General features: G+C 40.5%; 1 protein-coding gene across 1 annotated transcript in view; it reads left to right on the top strand.

Moving 5' to 3' along the window:
- Positions 1-1,799: 1,799 nt before the first annotated feature.
- KYNU (kynureninase) overlaps positions 1,800-18,499 on the top strand; it is a gene marked incomplete at its 3' end in the record, with an annotated part of 57,846 nt that continues 41,146 nt past the window's right edge. The window contains exons 1-3 of the mRNA XM_082001722.1: positions 1,800-1,841; positions 6,485-6,674; positions 12,088-12,208. Coding sequence (XP_081857848.1) covers positions 1,809-1,841; positions 6,485-6,674; positions 12,088-12,208 — 344 coding nt within the window. The 5' untranslated portion in view covers positions 1,800-1,808. The remainder of the gene's footprint in view (positions 1,842-6,484; positions 6,675-12,087; positions 12,209-18,499) is intronic.

Here is an 18,499-nt window from a genome sequence, read left to right as displayed (position 1 = left end):
CAACCTCCTGCTTCTCGTTCTTGGCCCAAATTCCTAGGAGCACAAAGTTTCTTGAGCAGCAGTCCAGTTGTCTTGCTGGTGGAGCAAACAAGACAAGTTAGTGGGAAGTCCAAAAAATCATTTGACAGTGCAAAACAGGGTAAAGATACTGGAAGAACTGATGGATAGAGGTTAGCTTTATTTTGGGTCAATATTAAGTGTTTTATGTGGTTGTTTTGTTGTTCTTTTCTAGCAAAGAAAATGAAATGTTACAGTTCAAGAGTGTCAAATACATTGGTGCTTACTGAAAGTGGAAATCCAGATAATAAATAAGCATTACTGCAGGAGTCTGTGCATGCAGAACACCAGGATGGAGTTGTATCTCTAAATTACATTGTTAGTCCACAATTCTGACCCCCTTGCCCCTATATCTGTCTTTACTGGACTTTTTTGTTTGTTTTTTATTCCCCCCTGCCCTGAAACTTCAGAGGCTTAATAGAGAGAAACTATTTTTGTTGCTTCCGGATGACTATGTTCTAGCTATGTGTAGGAACGGGTGTCATTCAAGCTTGAATGGGCGGACTGGGCTAACATGGGGCTGGTTTGAGATAATGTTTATAGAGAGTAGAGAGAAATATCAACTTTGTTCTTCTCTAATTTCACCTCTAATCCTTCTGTTTTCCGCCCTGGCAAGTCCATGCTCCGTGTAAATTCCTACCGCTCCCTCTGCCACGTGGCTGCAAACACGGCTGGCTCCCGGCTGCTGCGCTATGGATCCGCCCCTTCGTTAAAGCAAAAACGTTTGAGTTAAAACCAATTTCATTATAATTATGTGTGTATGCTTGTGCCTGTTTGGGAGAAAGGTGCCTTCTCAATTTAATCGGAGCTTTAAATTTTGCCGTGGTGATAAAGGGAAAAAAAAAAAAACACCCTAAACCACCTGTTTTTTGGTTAAATCTTGGGGGTCATGTGTTTGGTTGCTGTGCAGGTCAGAGTCTGGAGAGGCAGGCACGTGACTCTGGCTGTTTCTTCATACAAAGCCGAGTATTTGCACAAGAATTTCATCATCCTCTCTCAGGAACGACTGCCAACCGCAGGGTAACGTGGTTTCACTGTGGAGGGGAAAAGATGAGTTTTATATGTAAAATTACTTTTAACACTGCAGCACTTCTTGACATAAAGGTCAATATGTGCCTGAATGACTCTAAATAACTGAGTTTATTATAATTCCTCTCTGTCACATTCCCTTGCTGCAGCTGTGACACTGTGCTTTGTACCTTACTTAATTATACCGTTGTGTTTGCCGCTGTGTGTCTGTTGTTCGGTATCTGATGAATATTTAGATTTTTCTTTCTCGGCAGTTCCGTACTTTAAACAAATTCACCAAAGTGTATTTAACCTGAAGTAATCTCGAATGTGCATTGCTTTGGGCTGGGTTTTTTTAGGAACTTATGTTCACAAAAGTAATTTTGTCGTGTCAAGACGGGAAGGAGGATCAGCCTTTACGCGCTGGACATGCCTCTAGTTTTTCTTTGCTTACAGAGCAGCTTCAATCCACAGTGCTATTGGTGCTCTCAGGGGGTGTATTTTGACAGCATGGACCTATACTGCAAACTTGTGTGCTCGTACACGTGTGCACCCCCAGCTTTTCTTCCAAACAGTTCATTTGGACACTAACTTGAAAATGTCAAAGGTCTGTGGGCTGACCCGCATTTAGCAACCTGGCAAACAGCTATTGGAGGGCAGAAAGTGCAGGGCATGCTATTTCCCTGATAAACTTTTTTTTTTCTGAGGATGTTGATACAGCTTTTTAAGTAGGGATTCATTGTATGCCTGTCAGCACTGTGCTGCGTAGAAAGACTGTGAGTAACATCCTGAAATATTTAAACAAGATGCTTAAGGGGGGGCAAGGGGACTTGACAGGTTTTCTTAAAAAAGACATCAAGATACAATTATAAATGGAAGGTAGATCTATAAAAATATCATAAGCGGATCTGAAGCCAGGATAAATTGTCATTCTTACGATTAAGCCTAATGGACCTTCCTGTGTAAGCTTGATAACATGGCTTGCTAATATTCACACATTTTTTTTCTATTTAGCCAGCAAATTATGCATAAAGGACAAAACGGAAATAATCACCCAGACATTCGCGTCACTTGTGTCTGACATTCTCATCCATTATCTTTTGTACAGGGCTGATATCTGTGCTGATAAAATATGTAATGATGACTGTTTTCTTAATTTAAGTTGCATTTGCTTTTTATGAAAATGAAAGATTGCCAACAGTCACTAGTGAGTTTTTTTACACTGAATCAGTATGCAGTATAGATAAATTCTGTGGAATAATCAAAAGAGCAAAGAAAGAGTAAAAAAACCACCTGACTTAATGTCATCTGTATCTATTAAGTTAAAAAGTGTAATAAAGTTTCAAGGAAAGGAAGAAGAAAACACTTGAATTCTTTTTTTTTTTTGAGTAGGTGATGGAGGCAAGTTGTTTCTCCTAATGTTGATTATTTTTACTCTAAGTTGTATGAAAAAAAAATCCTGATAAGGAGCCATTTTTATCAAGGTGGGAATTACATTTTACACTTATGGGTCTGAATTTTAATTTGAAGAGGATACAGAATATAGTTTTCAGTTAAATGAAAATAATTTGATGGAATAAAGGTGTGCTGTTCTTAGGTAAATATATTTGCTCTACATGTAGAAAACAACAAATGACTCATGGATTATTGTAAAATAATTGCATGGGACTATTCTGTGGCAACTAGAAAATGCAATAATGCCAGTCAGAGTTAAAAAAAAAAAAAAAAGTAAAACCCCAAGTAATTCTGGGATTCCCTGACTATGAAGCCTAATTCCCATTTGGAGGACAAAAGTACTTTCTTATTCTGGTCTCAGAATTGGGTATCTGGGATTTCATTCCTCGATAGGCTTTTGATTGATTTTTATTTTACTAGTTTTATCTTATTTCATAACGTTTGTATTAAATCAGTTACTTCTGAGCACTTAATCATTTTTAACTTCTAGATCTTTGTATTTAATATTATATTTGCTGTCAAAATTTAATATAAATAAGAATCACAATAAATGTAAGTTATTGATCGGATGCAGCAAACTACAGCAATGACAGGGAACCAAAAGCCTGATGCAGAAATCTCTGTCTGTAATAGAGATACATATTGACTTCAGTGGGTTTTGGGTCAGGCTTCAAATGAAACAAAACCCATCTGTTCTTGCCAGACAGGTCAGTGGGTGGCCTGGAATACGATAGCCATTAATCCACTGTAATAACTGTGTGTCCTTACTGAAAAATGGTGACTAGTAAGACAAATGGTAGGATGCCGCACTGTGTTCACATGGCGCAAAGTGAAGAATCTGCTGACTAGATGAGAGGGATCCGGTGTCTAAAACCAAACTGTCCTTCAAGCACCCCTATCACCCATCTCCGGATCGTAAATTCCAGGGAATTAGCTGGCATTGCCTGTGTGGGCCCCAGGAGATAAACGTTGGAGACTCTGAAACCTTCCTCATAGGCTGTACCCAGGAGAGGACACAGGTGATGGCACTAGCAGTGCTGCAGTCCCCTCCTAGGGACCGGGGGAGCTGAGCACCGCTGAACAAATATCCCTGACTTAAGCGAGTCATCAGTTTGGGGAGATTAAAAGCCCCTTTCCATTACTTCAGCAGCTATGTCACTGGGGAGCAAAAAAGTCCAGGCATTAACTTCAGTGGGAAGGAGATTGACTGTGTAGAAAAGACTACACAGACTACTGTGTAGTCCTTTGAGCAGGCAGGACACCGTCAGGGAGACCTGATTTCCAGCCCCTTCTCCAAGGATGGTTTCCGTATTTTACATTAAATATTAATTATTAAACATAGAGGACTATATCTTGATTATGTGAGCCTGTACTGCTTTGATAATGCCTATGGGATCAGGACTCCCGTGCTAGTGTTGTAAATCAAAGAAATAAGCCTTTGGAAACAAAAAGTAATTTTATTTTCCAAGTGCTGATCCCAGTATTGCTTGAAAATAAAACCTGATTTACTGATTTAGCCCATGGGTTCTTAAAATTTGTAACTTGAAATGAAAGCTAAGTTACCTTACAGTGTCTGTAAGGAGGTGCCAGTATTAGTGATGGCCACAGCGTCTGTGAACCTGGCTTGCTTTCCTAGATGTTTCACAACATCTACTGGAGGAAGTAAAAATGTCTAAACCATCTTCCCTGATGACTGCCAAATGCGTCCAGAAGTTCAATACTCTTCTGACCTGCAGAAGAGCATAGATGATGTTACCAGTACTCCTCCAGAAGAGCTGTCAGAGGCAAGGTCTTGGATCTGCTGTTCAGCTTCTGGAGGAACTGAGAGGTGATTCCCTGGGGAATAGGGAGCCTGCTCACTTCCAGTGGGGTTTTCAGTGGCATGGCACCTCTTTGGGGAGTAGTTGGTTGGGTGTACTCAACAGCTCAGCTGCTTTTCTAGCATCACATCTAACTACTTGTCTAGCTGTAGCCCTGCACCTCCTAGAAGCCTTGAAAAGCACTCTGACAACGAAGATGTTCAAATATCTTTCTTTTAACTGTTTTGGGTTTTTTTTTTTGCCATTTTACTTTCTTCTTTTACCAGCTAAGAGAGGATTAGGATGAATGGGTGGGAATGATAACGATAATAAATGATAAATTTGGTGACTATGAGGAGGTGTGAACAACCTGTCTGGAGACAGCACAAAAATGGGATATGTCCAATACGTCCCAGGAGAAGGTGAACATTAGCTAAATGAAAACTGCTGTCTTAAAGAGCTCTACTGGCATTTTTATTTTTTTCTTCCTAACTCGATGTGCTAATGGGAGAGGAAAAATTGCTACTGTGTAAGATATGAAGTCTGGAGGGGAAAAAAGAAAATGTTCACATTATAAACTAAATGGTAGCAAATTAAACCAGGTAACTAGCATCATGCTGGCCATTTGTCTAGAGTATAAACAGGTTAGGATTAATTGGCACTAATGAGGCTGTGCTATTTAAGGGTTTATATTTAAATACCAACTGTTGTCCTTCCCATATGGGTCGATGAAGCTCTCCTAGATGGTGTTCAGGGGTTGGCATAAAAAAATTGATAACAAACCTAATTTGCATTTATGTATTTGTAGTGAGACGAATGAAGACAAAGCTGTCAGAAGGGATTTAATTAAAAAAAAAAAAAGAAGTCCATGATTTGGAACATACCCTCACACTGACTCTCAAGAAGCCCTCTTCCAGAAAAACCCAAGCTAGGTTAAGTGACAATGAATGTAATGCTCAGCTGGCTACAACCCATATAGTTGCCTGTTGTTCTAGCCACACCTTGGTTTTGGATATCTGTAGTATACTATTGGTTTTATGAAAAGAGAGCTGGTGCTAATGGAGGAGATGTACTTAAACAGTTTGCTTTCTCAGACAGAAAAAGCTATACTCTCTGGTGGCTCTATCTTCCATGTTGTGTGCTAATCTGTCTTATTTCAGCCTATCTCCTAGAGTTTTTCTGTTGCACTAAAATTCTTGGGGATGTTAAAAAGGCAGAGAGTATTGTGTGGCCTAACTGTGCAGTTCCCTAAACTGGGGAAACCACCAAGCACCTCAAAGAACCTCTTGACTGCCTTCTGCAACAGAATGCAGCCGGCAAAGTTCTGCCCTGGAGTACAGAGAACATGTCATAAATTTTATCTGCCTGTAAAGCCAAGTGCACAAATGCTGCCTTGAACACAATGGCGTCTCTGAGCATTACAGTTGCAGAACTATTTTTCTTATAAAAATCAATGAGCTTGTACATTTTCCAGTTACAGTTTTGGATATTCTGTTAGAAACTATGGTCTGTCATGTTTGCAGCTTGACTTGAGCTTCTCTCCTTTCCCAGGACAAACGGAGCTGAAACACCAGGATATTCATCGTAGCTAGGAGGAAATATTAATTCAAGGTCCTAGTCTGGAAAGCTACATTTCTAACGATGCCTTTGCCATCTGTATCCTGCCTGCTCTGCCCTTGTGCGTGAGCACGGCTGTACGCAAACACCCCCTCCTATTTTTAAGGAAGAAAAGCTGAAAGAAGCTGAATGTTGCACAGCCTGGAAACAACTTCAGTGTAGCTGTGCACCTGCTATTTTTAGGAGCACAGACTGCAGAGACAATAATGCTGCCTCTGGCTTTGAGATCTCAAAATTGTGAATGACACTTCAGCGTTTGCAACTGCCTTCGGTCTAGTGAGAGAACTTAGAAGCTGCTGATATAACTCAACAAAGGAAGAGCATCATATCTATAGAGAGGAAAAAAGCCCTTGGGGGTTACAGCAATGTGTTGCCTTGGAAATACTTAAATTGATCAGTTTTACTATTCTATTCAAATACTTCACTTTTTAAAAGCTTTACATCAAGTAAGTTTTGGGTCTTGAACGATGCAGCTTTATTGGCTGCTTATCAGCTGCTCATGAATATGCATACTGCAGAAGCTAAACTGTGGCATTTTTCATTTTAAGGTGAGACTGAATGACCTGAAAATGGATCCATCTTCTCCTGTGTTACCAGCAACCATCTTAGAACAAACCGCCTTGCGGCTAGGATGCAGTCCTGCAGACAAGAAACTTGCTTTTCGCTTAGATGAAGAAGATGAGTTAAAACATCTTTGTGGGTGTTTCTGTATCCCCAAAGTCAAGGATCTGCCTCCAAGTGAGAATTATAATTACAGTGGGAGAGTGGGGGGAAAGGGTGGGGCTTCACATCCTCTGCAGGTGTTTATCACAAATCTTTGGAAATCATTGTCACTTATAAGATAATTGAGCAATTGCAGTCATATCTGAGCACAGTATGTCCCTGATGTTGCTAAATCAATCCATCAACTTATTCTAGCACCAAAAGCTTTATGCTCTCATTCCCATCCTCAGTAAAATGCGAGGATACAGTACTTACGTGGTGCTTATGCTGTCAGTCAGCTGCTTTGAACAATACAGTGACTGATTGAAAATTATAGGCAGAAGCATTTCTATCTAATGGTTTGAAATGGCAACGTCGCTTACACTAGTTCAGAGCAGTTGCTTCCTTGGTATAATATAGTTTGGTATTATCTAGCTAGTTACAATTATTTTAGTTAATGAAAGAGACGGTACATATATTAACATTTATGCCTTATTGCTGGTAGTAGAGATGATTTTCTTCCTGAGGCCAAATGGAAGACTGTGCCTTAGAACAAATAACTGATCTGAGCAAATAATTCATAATGAAACCTTTTATTTGAAGATCTTTCCCACTTTCCTCATGAATTGCCTACGAATAGATAACTGGACGTGGCTTCACTGTAGCCGTGCAAAATGGTTCTCAAAATTTTTCTGCTTCCTTCCTGGTCTGTAGGTTGTCTTGAGGAGCCTGTGGCATGCCTGGGCGTGAGAGCAGGGGTACCTTTGGTTGATTTGTTAAGAGAGGACCTGGTGTGCAGGCAAGGAGGCCGGAGGGGTGTGCGGGAGGGACGGCAAGCTGAGAGAGAAGCATTTGCTTCAGGTTAGCACTCAGCAAAACTACAAAACATGTCCATGGCTTTTTCGTACCCATTGCTGCTGCTGTGTCTGGCCAAAATCATGCAGAGAAACCTGATGGGAGCACCCACCTATGGAGGCAGCATGGTCCTGGCCTCTTCCCTGCTTCCCAAACCCTGCCTGAGTTTATTTTCAGCTCACATGGCAAATACATGGGGAGCAAAAGCTGTGGCTGCTCTGCAGGCCCCTGGCCATCTCATGCTAGAAGCTGAAGAAATGGCAGATTATTCCCTTAGATGGTGAACATATGCAGGCATAGTCACTCTCCTCATTTTCTGCCTTGGCAGAAAGCATCTGTTAAAAATTAAAGGAAGAAATATCAGAACTATCTTGCAAAATATTTTCGTTTTCTAATAAATGCAGATACAATTTCCTGCAGATTTTTTTTTTCCCCTGAAGAGAACAGTCCTGATGGTACATGAGAAATTACAGGTACAATCGCCAAACTATGTCCAGTAAAGATCTGTGAGAGAAATTGGTATCAGTTGTCTGAATTCCTGGACACCTTCTGAAACTCTTTGTCTTCAGTATCTTTCTGCCTAGCAATGATGAATGTTGGTAACGCAGTCTGCTCGTGTCCTTAGGACATGAGGATGATGAGTCTTAGTTCTCTGTGTACTGGTGGTATTGGCTTATCTTCCGCCACAGTTAAATCTTTAAGTTTTGCTATTTAAATTATTCAGAGAAGAACTGGACACTTTACAAATGTTTAAACTAGGTGCTTCCTATGCACAGAGGTGTTCTCAACCTGTCTACCGAGAAGTCTTTTCTTTTATTCCCTGGTCACTTATGTGGGTTTCCTAAAGCCCATCTCTTTGTTTGGGTATGACCATTGTGTCCTGAAAGCCGCTTCAGTTGCTACCGTGCTGTCTGTGCAGCGTAAGTGCAGGAGCTGCAAAACATCCCTCTGAAGCTGGAAGGATGCTGGAAGGCAGCTCATGGGGCCGTTTTGCTGCTGCCCTTAATCTGGCTGTGCTGCTGAAAACCAGCTCAACTGGGGCACCTGAACCGCAACCATGTCGTTGACTGTAGCATGTCAAATGTCTCTCAAGAATGTGAAAGGTCACTTTTTCACTGTGGTGTCACAGCAGCTTCAGATTAAAGAACCTTCTGAGAAGTACATAAAGGTTTTGATACCCTTGTAACAGTTTTTCTTGTTCCCCTTCCAACCTCCATTACCGTTTGTTATTCAATTAACATAATATTGAGACCCAAAGTCGGCTGATGTGTTTTTTTTCCCCCAGTCACTATAATATTTAGCCCTGAGATTGTGGATGTATATGTTTTAGTGAAGATAAGCAGCTTACAAAGTAGTACCAGTTGAACAGCACAGAGAACCCATCATTCCTGTGTTCCCAGATTGAGGGTTTTTTCCTCCTCTTTTTCCCCGTCTCTTTTTCCCGTGCTTCAGCTGTCATCTGGAGCAGCTTCCCGGCTGAAAAACAGCAGGGGAGTAAATATATATATATTTACATTGTGCGTCTATACCATAGAGACAGATCTCCCTTGACATTTATCTGCGCATAGGAGCGGATCCTAGATAACATGCCTCTGAAGATAAATGTCATTACAGATATTAGCCATCAAATATTCTTTGTATATTTACATAAAACATTACAATGAGGATTTAAAATGAAGCCGTACAAGAAGCAGATGAGAACATGCGTAGGAGACAACTGTAAGTTGATGTACATGAAAATATTTAGAAAGTCATTATAATAGTTTATTTTGCTTATCAACTTATAAACTGTCACAGCTGTTTATTTGTTGTATCGATCAAATGGAAAGCACTAGCAGTGTTGAGTTTTTATGTGCAAGCACGAGGGATGAGACTCAGGTGAGCAAATAGGGAAAGATGACAGCAGAAGATTTAGAGAAATGTTTGGATCTCCTCGCTGTTCTCCTTGCTGACAGCAAAGTCCCTTTAATGCTTTTTCGTGCACTGGGGGAGGTAGGAATGACTGGATCGCGGTTGGCAGTCAGGCGCCAAATCACCAATCTGATTAAGGCTATGGCTTGCGCTTTGTCATCTTGTAAAGGAATAGAGCATCATTTGCGTTTCTTGGGAATAAAAAGACGTCCCAGAGTGAAAGTGTTGAGCTATATTTCCCTGAAGAGGTGGTTAAAGGTAGTGGTTAATCTTATAAATCTGGCTCTTTGTTTGGAGGGCTTGTGGGGGGAGTATAGGACTGTGTGAGAGAGGTGATCTTTTATCCTTCAACGAGGGACAGGACTCAGAAAGTGTATAAACAGATTTAGTCCTTCCTTTCTAGTCAATAAAGACATTGTATTTTTCCCTTTTGTTTGGAAAGAATATTTCTGAAAATAAACTTGCTTTTTCTTTGAGGTTTAATATATATAGAAATAAATCTTTAATCTAGATGAATGGGTATATTTAGTATGCAAAATAATGTACATTATTTGATCTGACCAGTTTACATGTATCTGGGTAGGTATGAGAATAATTTATAATGTATCTAATTAATCTTAATGTAAATTATTGTTCATGTATTTTTTTATTCAAGCTACTCTAAAAACACATTTCAATAATTATCGTGTTTGTTTTGCACCATCCATTACTTCATCAGTTGTGCTCATTTCTTATTTGAATATTTCAATATATGTTGCATGTCAACCACAGTTCTTCCAGAAATAAAAAGGGCCAATATTGTGAGAAATTATGGTAGAGTAATTTGGGGAAAGACAAGTGCTAGTCTTAAGAAAAGCAATGCATTATTGTAAAGACTACCACAGTGGCAGAGGAAACGTTGGAGCACAACGGCGTGCTGGTCAGAAGAAGTGGTGAAATGATGGAGGTGATGCAAAAAAACAAGCCTAGTTTGCAAAGCAGCAGTGGTCCAAAATGAGTCTTTTAATGATGTCAGAGAGCGGGGAGCAAATGACTTTTTGTGAAAGGAAAAGAGTACAGCCCGGTACAGAGTTGATAACGTGCCAAAAAAAGAATACCTGAAGTAACAGGTGTAAAAGTAGAAAAATTCATTTTCTCAAAGTGGTAACGCCGTCCCTCTCTGACAGTCACCCAAGAGGCTTTTTTATTTAGAGAGAACTGGTGCAAGAACACCTAACTTGTCTGTAGTCCTTACTTGTTTTAATGCTTGACTGGAATACAAAAAGTATTGGTGAAATTGAGAGCTGCGAATTCTTGAGCAAAGATCCTTCTCTCTATTCCCAATGAGACAGTATTATTGTGTTTCTTGATAGGAAAAGAACTGTTAATAGAACCAATTTAGGCGCATGGATAATATTTATGCCTCTCTGTTTTCATTCGTATTGGAATAGAGATGAAAACCAGACACAGTATCTGTAAAACAGATTAGGCTGAAATTGCTCCCTGACTTATGCTTTTTAAAAGCTTCTAAAGCTTTAATTAAGAAATTACCTAAGTTGTCTATACTTCTGAAAAATGTGTTTCTGGTGAAGTTCAATGAAGTTGGTAATTGTTAGTGCAAAAGGTAGAGAGAGACCTTTTCCAGCCATCTAATCTATTTTTCTACAACCCTATAACATAAAATTTTCACAGGCAGAAATGTAATCTTATCTTTCATTTTTAGCACATATCTTAACATATTCATTCATTTGATCTTTCTTCTGAGGCACGTTGACTATATTTACCAAAAATACATGTAATGTTATCTTTTGGGGTATTGTAAGTATGTGTATAGATGAATGCAAATTACTTACTACTTCTAGAAGGTCACCATCACTTGTCCCTCCAAGAATCTCTAACATGAGAAATAATAGAAAAAGGCAAGGTTTGGATTGATAGATAATGACACGGGGTAATTAGATTGTTCAGAACCTCACTAGAACTATTATTTATAAATTTCTACCACCTTGCTTTTTGCCTAATCATTGAAAGGATTTGTCAACATAGATTTCCTCCTCAGATGATGATGATGACATGAAGTGCAGCCCACAATATATGCTGACAAGACAAGAACGTCTGAGACTGCCTTAAAGTATTCTGTGCGATGACTACATTTTTTCTAAATAGTGATTTTAACATGCAGAGAGAACCTACATGAAAGACACAGGTTTACCTAGTCTTAACTTCTATTAAATGCACGATTCCAGTAGTTTCATGACTCGGAGTAGAAACATTTTGATGATGGAAGAGAAGTGGATAGCCTGGTCAGGAAAATGCTCCCTCTTCGCTCACTGCTGGTTACAGACCTGTCAAAATCAGTGCCAATGGCTGCTTCCCACAGAGCCCCAGAGACCTGAGGATTTAATGCTGCCTGAGCTCGCATTAACTCCTAGAACAGGTATAGATGGACTCAGCCAAAAATCGCAGGAAGATGAGGGGAATAACTGCTTGCAAACTGGCTGGCTGCCCTCCTCCTTATCTCCCTTTGCAGGGGCACCTGCGTGGTGTCCTGGGAGGAAGGTCAGGATGCGGCACCTCCACTCACACGTAGGGACCCAGGTGTCCGAGGGAGCTCCAGACCGGGCAGAGTGCGGGTGGTGGGGCACGTGCGCGCCGTCCCTCCTGTGCTCACCGTGTGTGGTGTTTCTGTGCTTTCCCTCCACAGCCGATCTGAGCCTGGTGAACGGAGAGGAGAGCTGCGTATACTTCGCTGGGAATTCTCTCGGGCTCCAGCCAAGGAAAGTTAAAACTTACTTGGATGAAGAACTGGACAAGTGGGCTCGAACGTGAGTACACAGCAGGGGAGGCCATGAGCTTCATCACGCTTCAGATGAGCATTTCGTTTTATTTTGGGATCTGCCTTGAAAGTGCTTGAATAAAAGAATAGTGTGTTAAAACCACTACAGCTCAGGAGTAAAACATGTTCCCTGTTTCCCCAGCACTATTTAAATCTTCTTTAACGATATGAGCAGTAAAACAGGCAAAGGGAAACTTCCAGCTGGGATGACCCACACTGCGCGTGGTGGCTCTGCTTTGGCGCATCTGGAGGACCTGCACCGTTTTACCATGCCTATCCAATTTGCTATATGCGTTTATACACAAGACACAAACTCATCTGGTTACTGCTGCTTGAACATGATTCGGTTTCAGGCCCTGTGATTATCTAATCAGTATTTTTAACTGCGTGTGATTCTCCCTGCGGGCCTTGCAAAGGGCAGTTCCCCTCGAAATAGCACCAAGCGCAGGTGGTGCTGATGCCAGTGCTGGCAGGTTTTTGGCTCCTCTTAAACCAGGTCTCTGCCTGACAAGTTCGTTTTATTCAGAAAGAAGCACTCCTGCCTTCTCAAGAGCATCTCAGTGAGGAGCTGAGGGTGGATCGCAGGGAGCTCTGCTGAACAGAGCTGGTGTAGGAGACAGGAGGACAGAAGAAGGACACACTGTCAGCATTGCCGGAAAAGGGGCATTGGCGTCACAACCGATGGGAAACGTTTAGATATGTGGGGGGGAAAAAAAAGCTTCTTTTATATATATACATATACACATTATACTTTGTTTCTATGGGGAGTCTGTGCTTCAGGATGTCCAGCACCTGCCTAAGCAGCTCGAGCAGGGAGGAGCAAGTAAAAACCAGGGAGCGGAAGGTGGGAAAGGCAAATAACATCCAGATGAGCGAGTGAGCTGGAAAAGAGATGAATGCCTTTATACAGTGCTGAATATGAGTGGAACAGATGTGATTTCATGGTGAGAGCAGAGGAAATATCGTGAGGCAGAAGAGGAAAAGCTAATTCTGCTAACCGGGCAGCCTTGTTTCAGTAGAAATGCTGTAGAAGGAGGCTTCACAACGTAAACGTGAAAACTCTGTAGCTGCTGTTTCACTTGTTAGTATATGAACATTGCGGGTTAGTAAAAATGGTTTAATGTTTCCTATTTATTACTTGCATTCTTACAAGTGAGAAGAAGATTGAGAACGAATGCGAACTTTGGGAAGCACTCGTTCCTTCTGGTTATTCGTTCAGTGCAACACTGCAGTTTCTCCAGTCATTTGAAAAAATTGCAGCCCTGTCCATTTCTGTATGATTATCCTACTTTATCAGGGAAACAGCTGAGCTCTTTCGAAAGGTAAAACTCAGATCGCATTCTTATCTGTCAGTGATGCACTGGGAGTGCAAACATATTTCAGCTCCTTCACTGTACCTTTTCATTGGTTTACTTCCATTCTTATGTTTGTCTTTTCAACAGTGAAAGATTTTTTTTTTTCCTCGATGATTATAAATATCTGAAAGAAAGGGGTAGCAGCATGTTTCTCCAGAAGATTAAAAGTACCTTCAGCAGCTGTATCTAATACAGCTGAACATGAAGAGGGGAAATACGGCTGAACATGATTTCAGGCCATAGGAAGAGAGGGAGCAAATCTAAGAAGTTGTTTGCCAAAAATACAGCTTGGCCCCAAAGACCTTACCCAGAATAAATTAGAAAATTTAATTAAAAAAAGAAACCAAACATGAACTAAACACAACAACAACCCACAACAAAATCCTGCTAGTTGCAGATCCACCTAAGGCAACTGAGAAAGTCAGGGGGAGGTCAAGCTAAATTTGAACAGAGCAAATTGTGCTTAAAGAAGCTGATGGGCGGGATCAGGTGCTGAGGGATGCAAAAGAATAGCTGGTTGGAGGTGCACAAATGAATGCTTTCATTCCAGTCACCAAGGATAACTTAGCAAAGTCCAGTCTAAGGTAGTAAGTGTTACCAGCTGAAGCCTGTTCAATAGCTTGTGTGTTGGCCGCATGGAATTTAGTGTCTGTGGCCTAGATAAATAAGCAGTGAGAATCTAAAAAATGTCATGCAAATTAGGTACATCCTTCAAGTCAGCAATGATATAGATTCTGGCTCTCTTATAAATTGGTTTATCGCATTTTCTGTTTGTTGTGTCTTGGGACTCATCTCAAATAGCTACTATACTTGTCTATTGAAATGGTTTTCACTGCTTATAGCTGATGGCAAGAGTGAAAAGGAAGCTGTTGTCAGGGGCAGAGAAGCTCATAGCTTTAGCTCTGCTTGGTGATGGCAACTCAGATTAAGTTCTGGAGAGAAAGAAGCCTTTCCATGCATTTCTTTCTTGTTGTGTTCCCTCTTACAGTGTCACTGGCCTGTTTTTCTCCCCCCTGCCTTTAAAAGGTGGGTTATAGCTTTCTTCTCTTACATCTGCCTCCCACGTACCTGTTCTGTTTTTGTATTCTTTCTTTCCGCACTCCTCAGTCCTCTTTCTTATGTTAATCTATAAAGACTACAAATTTAAGCCACTGGCATTCTTGGTATGAATTAAAAAAGAGCCTTTGAGACTTCATCTTTCTTTCTGTTTTGATTTCATCTAAATCCAAGGTTTATTGAATGAGGGGAAAAAAGGGATGAAGAGTCATCTCTCCCGTGCTTAGCCTAGAGCAGCCAATAATCGAGTTTTTTGAAATCTAAAAGACGGAGATTCAAGTGACTTGTTGGGTTGGATAAAGGCCAATAGGTGCTTTGCAGTGTCTTGTTTTCCCTTTCCCCCGCCACAACTGTTTAAGCAATTAATGAATCGTTATTGCATGTTAACATACTTGCTGCAGCGGGCAATGTCTCTCACGTCCGAGTAACTCATTAAAGTGGAACTATTAAAACAGAAGGGAGTTTGCCGTAGCCAGTTGTTACGCTCTTGCGAAGGGCTGGTAGGGTGATTGGGGAGTGGAGAACCTGCTGAATGGAAGTCTTGAGGGTTAGAGTTGTTTAGTGGAGCAAAATGAAGACTGAAAGGAAAAATGATTGTTCTTTGCAAACGTATGAAGGGGTAAACATAGAGGGGGAAAAAAAGAGCCACTTATATGAAACAACATGCTGGCACAGTAAATATAAATTAGGAATTAATACATTTAGGCCAGAAACTAAATATGTATATATACTAACTAGGCATTGAAGTAGTCTGGCAACAGGCTTCTGACGTGAGTACAGCAGACAAAAAAATCCAAGTCTGTGGAGGGCTCTATAATATAGCACATGCAGTAGTAGCAAAGGACTGTTTTCAGTGAGTCTAAAGGTGCCTTTGGTTCTATGTGCTGAACCAATCCCGCAAGATATAACAGCCCTGCAAGCAGGAGTGCAGCTTGGCGGGGTTTAGTCATCATCTGTTTGACAAACTTCTCCTGCCATTTAGTAGGAGTCATCTGTGCGTTGTACCTTTCAGCAGGTTGTTATGTTAGAGCTGTAAATGCCTGGTTTAATGCCCTGTATTTTTTAGTTTTGTCTTCACTCTACTGCTCCAAACCATTCTTTTTCTTTGGATATGTCTTCCTTTCTTTTGGTTATTCCTTGCTTGAAACCATCATCAAACTTCAGAGTCTGTATTGGCTCATTAAATACCTTGCATCATTTTTGGCAAAGAAGCAAGTAAGAAATTTCCACTTGAACAAGATTTGGGTGAGAACAGAAGATTCCTGAAGCTGGCAATTAATTTAAATCCCTTTTGTTACCTCACCTGAAACCCTGGGATCGTATCAGAAAATGTGTTTCTAGCTCCCTTAGCAAGCTTTAAATCAACCAGACCTCAGCGAATAAAATGTGGCGTTGTGATTTCTTGCCAAATTGAAAATAAAATGGTAACCGACTAAACATTAATTTGCACAATAAGGAACTCAGTTTAAAAAATAATTCTGTTTGTATGATGCTTTATGATTTGATGGGCCACGTTTTGTATTCATTAATTTGGGTGCCTTGATTTAAATATCTCTTTTGCTACCAGGGTGCAGAGGAAACAAAATGACACGTAGGTTACCCATGTCTGAGGAGAATGCCAGAAGCACTGCAGTTGTGTCCTTAAAGATTATTACCCCCAGTGCCTACCAGAGCTGAGAGGGGTGGCATAATGTACAGAGATATAAATTCTCTGAGGCAGAGCATAGAATTTTACAACCTAAGCGTAATAGGATGTATTGTGCCATCAGCAAAGGCTACAGAGTTTCATGTGATTAAAATAAAAAAAGGGTCCAAGAATATGCCTTTAACTACCATTTTAGCTGCAATAATTTTTGCCTCTTGGCATTTATATTGGCCATCAAGAAGGAAGAAAGTTGTAAGCTGTGCCGTAATAATAATAATAATAATATGAATAATAATTACTGCTGGCTCTCCCCTCTTTCAATGTACTTAAATTTCCACGTTTTCTTCTCAAAATAAAATATTCTCATGCCCAAAATCTCATATCTGTTTTCATGATAACTTAGAAATTTATTCTGAAATTTTGTTAGTCCTGTGTGCCGGTAGAGAGAGCTTTCATCAGTAAATTCCCATTAGAAGGACACTAATGGCTATAAAATCAGAGAAAGCTAATGAAAGAGATTCCCAAAGGTAGTTAGGGTTTCTTTTTTCCCATCTTACTATGTTCGCCATCCTCTTTCAGAAATACAGATCCCCTCGGGCTGAGAGCCACTGAAAATCTTTGGGTTTTTATTTTAACAATCTGTATTATCTCCAAGTCCCTTGATCACTATATTACAGTTAAGAATAAGAAGGGAAATTAGCAATAAATGTCTTGCTGTTTGTGAAAGACATACCACTGTCTTCAGGGAAAGCAGCTGCCTTATGGTCTGATAGAAGGGAGGAACTTTTAGCACGAATCCTGCCCCTTACTGCATTTTCTCCCCTACCCACCTACTGCCTTTATTCGCCTCTATGAAACGTTCTTGTAAATGAGTGCTATTTCACGCTGCCCGCTTTCTGCTATCAAGGTCTCATCAGAGAGCAATTCTAAACTGGAGAAAAGCGGTCGGCTAGTGTACCGCAACCTTATCCAAAATAGGCATGGGGGTCCTCCTTGTTGTCTGTGTGGGGTTCGACTTGTTGAATGTCGGGCGGTTATTTTATCTGTAAGAGAGATTCAGTTGTACCTGCATCCTCCTTCAGCTGTTGACCTCAACTAGTCCAAAAGCAAATGATGTCTTTACAAGGATAAGAAGCACGAAATGGTTAATAAAAATCGTGCTTTTTGTAGGAGTTCTTTTCTTTAGGACTGTGGTTCTTTTGGAAATATCTCTAGGAGGTATGAATTAGACCCAAGTCAATCAGAAAGGATCTGACTGTAAAACATCCAGGTAATTTGTGCAGGAGACAGAAAAAAATTCTACTTGAGAAGGGAAAGTAGGAGAGGAATAAGGAAAAGCAATCTTTTAAATAGCCTTAAGCATGACAGGACTACCTGGTAGTGTCTCATATGCACTCCTTTCTCATGTCTTAATCTGCCAGACATCTTCTCATGATTTTGAGTGAACACTATGTGCCTTTTCTTCTTTAAAAAGTTTATTACCTGTTTTTTTCTTTCTTTCTGTCATCACAGCTTTTGGGGCTTTTTTTTTCTCTCTACCAAGTTTCCTACTGGTTTTGTCCCTGTTTTGAAACAGCTTTATACTTGGTTTGCCTCAGTTGCATGCAGCCTGCCATTTCCAACTCTACAAGTACCCTGTGGTGCTCAGCAAATATGAAAATCATCCAGTGTGAGATGGAAGCCCAGAGCAATGTTCCCCTGGATTAGCACCATTATTACTTTTCTCAATCTGCCTTAATTTGCATTTAAATCTGTACGCTACATCCTGCATGTTCAAGAAACTTTACAACTTTTTATTTATATATGCATGGTGGCTACCTTAGAAGTTTACTTCTCTGTCACATTTGAAGCAAAAAATTAGTTCGGAGCACTTAATCCAAAACTGAATGTACATACCTGTCGCTCCAAAGTAGTGATGCATTCGGGTTTAAGGTGCCCGTATGATCCACTGTAGATAGGAACAGTTTGCAAAATAAAGTTTTTAAATGCCTTCTGTCAAACCAAAAAGCCTTATGCACACTTAGATCTAGAACAATTTGTAAGGGAGAAGAGAAGCAATAAAAATTAGCAAGCACCTCTGTTTGGGCAGGTGCTTCCCTGCATATACATTAAGTACCTGCTGGTTTATGGAGAAGGGTGAGTTCAGACAGGACATTCAGGAAGATAGAAATTGTTTCTGACAAGAAATATTTCTGTCTGGGAGCTAGGCAGTATTCAAGTCTAC

This window comes from Phaethon aethereus, assembly GCF_964289735.1.
Source record: "Phaethon aethereus genome assembly, chromosome: 6".
Lineage (NCBI taxonomy): Eukaryota > Metazoa > Chordata > Aves > Phaethontiformes > Phaethontidae > Phaethon > Phaethon aethereus.
The sequence above is the reverse complement of the archived record's forward strand: the minus strand, read 5'-3'. Positions and strand labels throughout refer to the sequence as shown.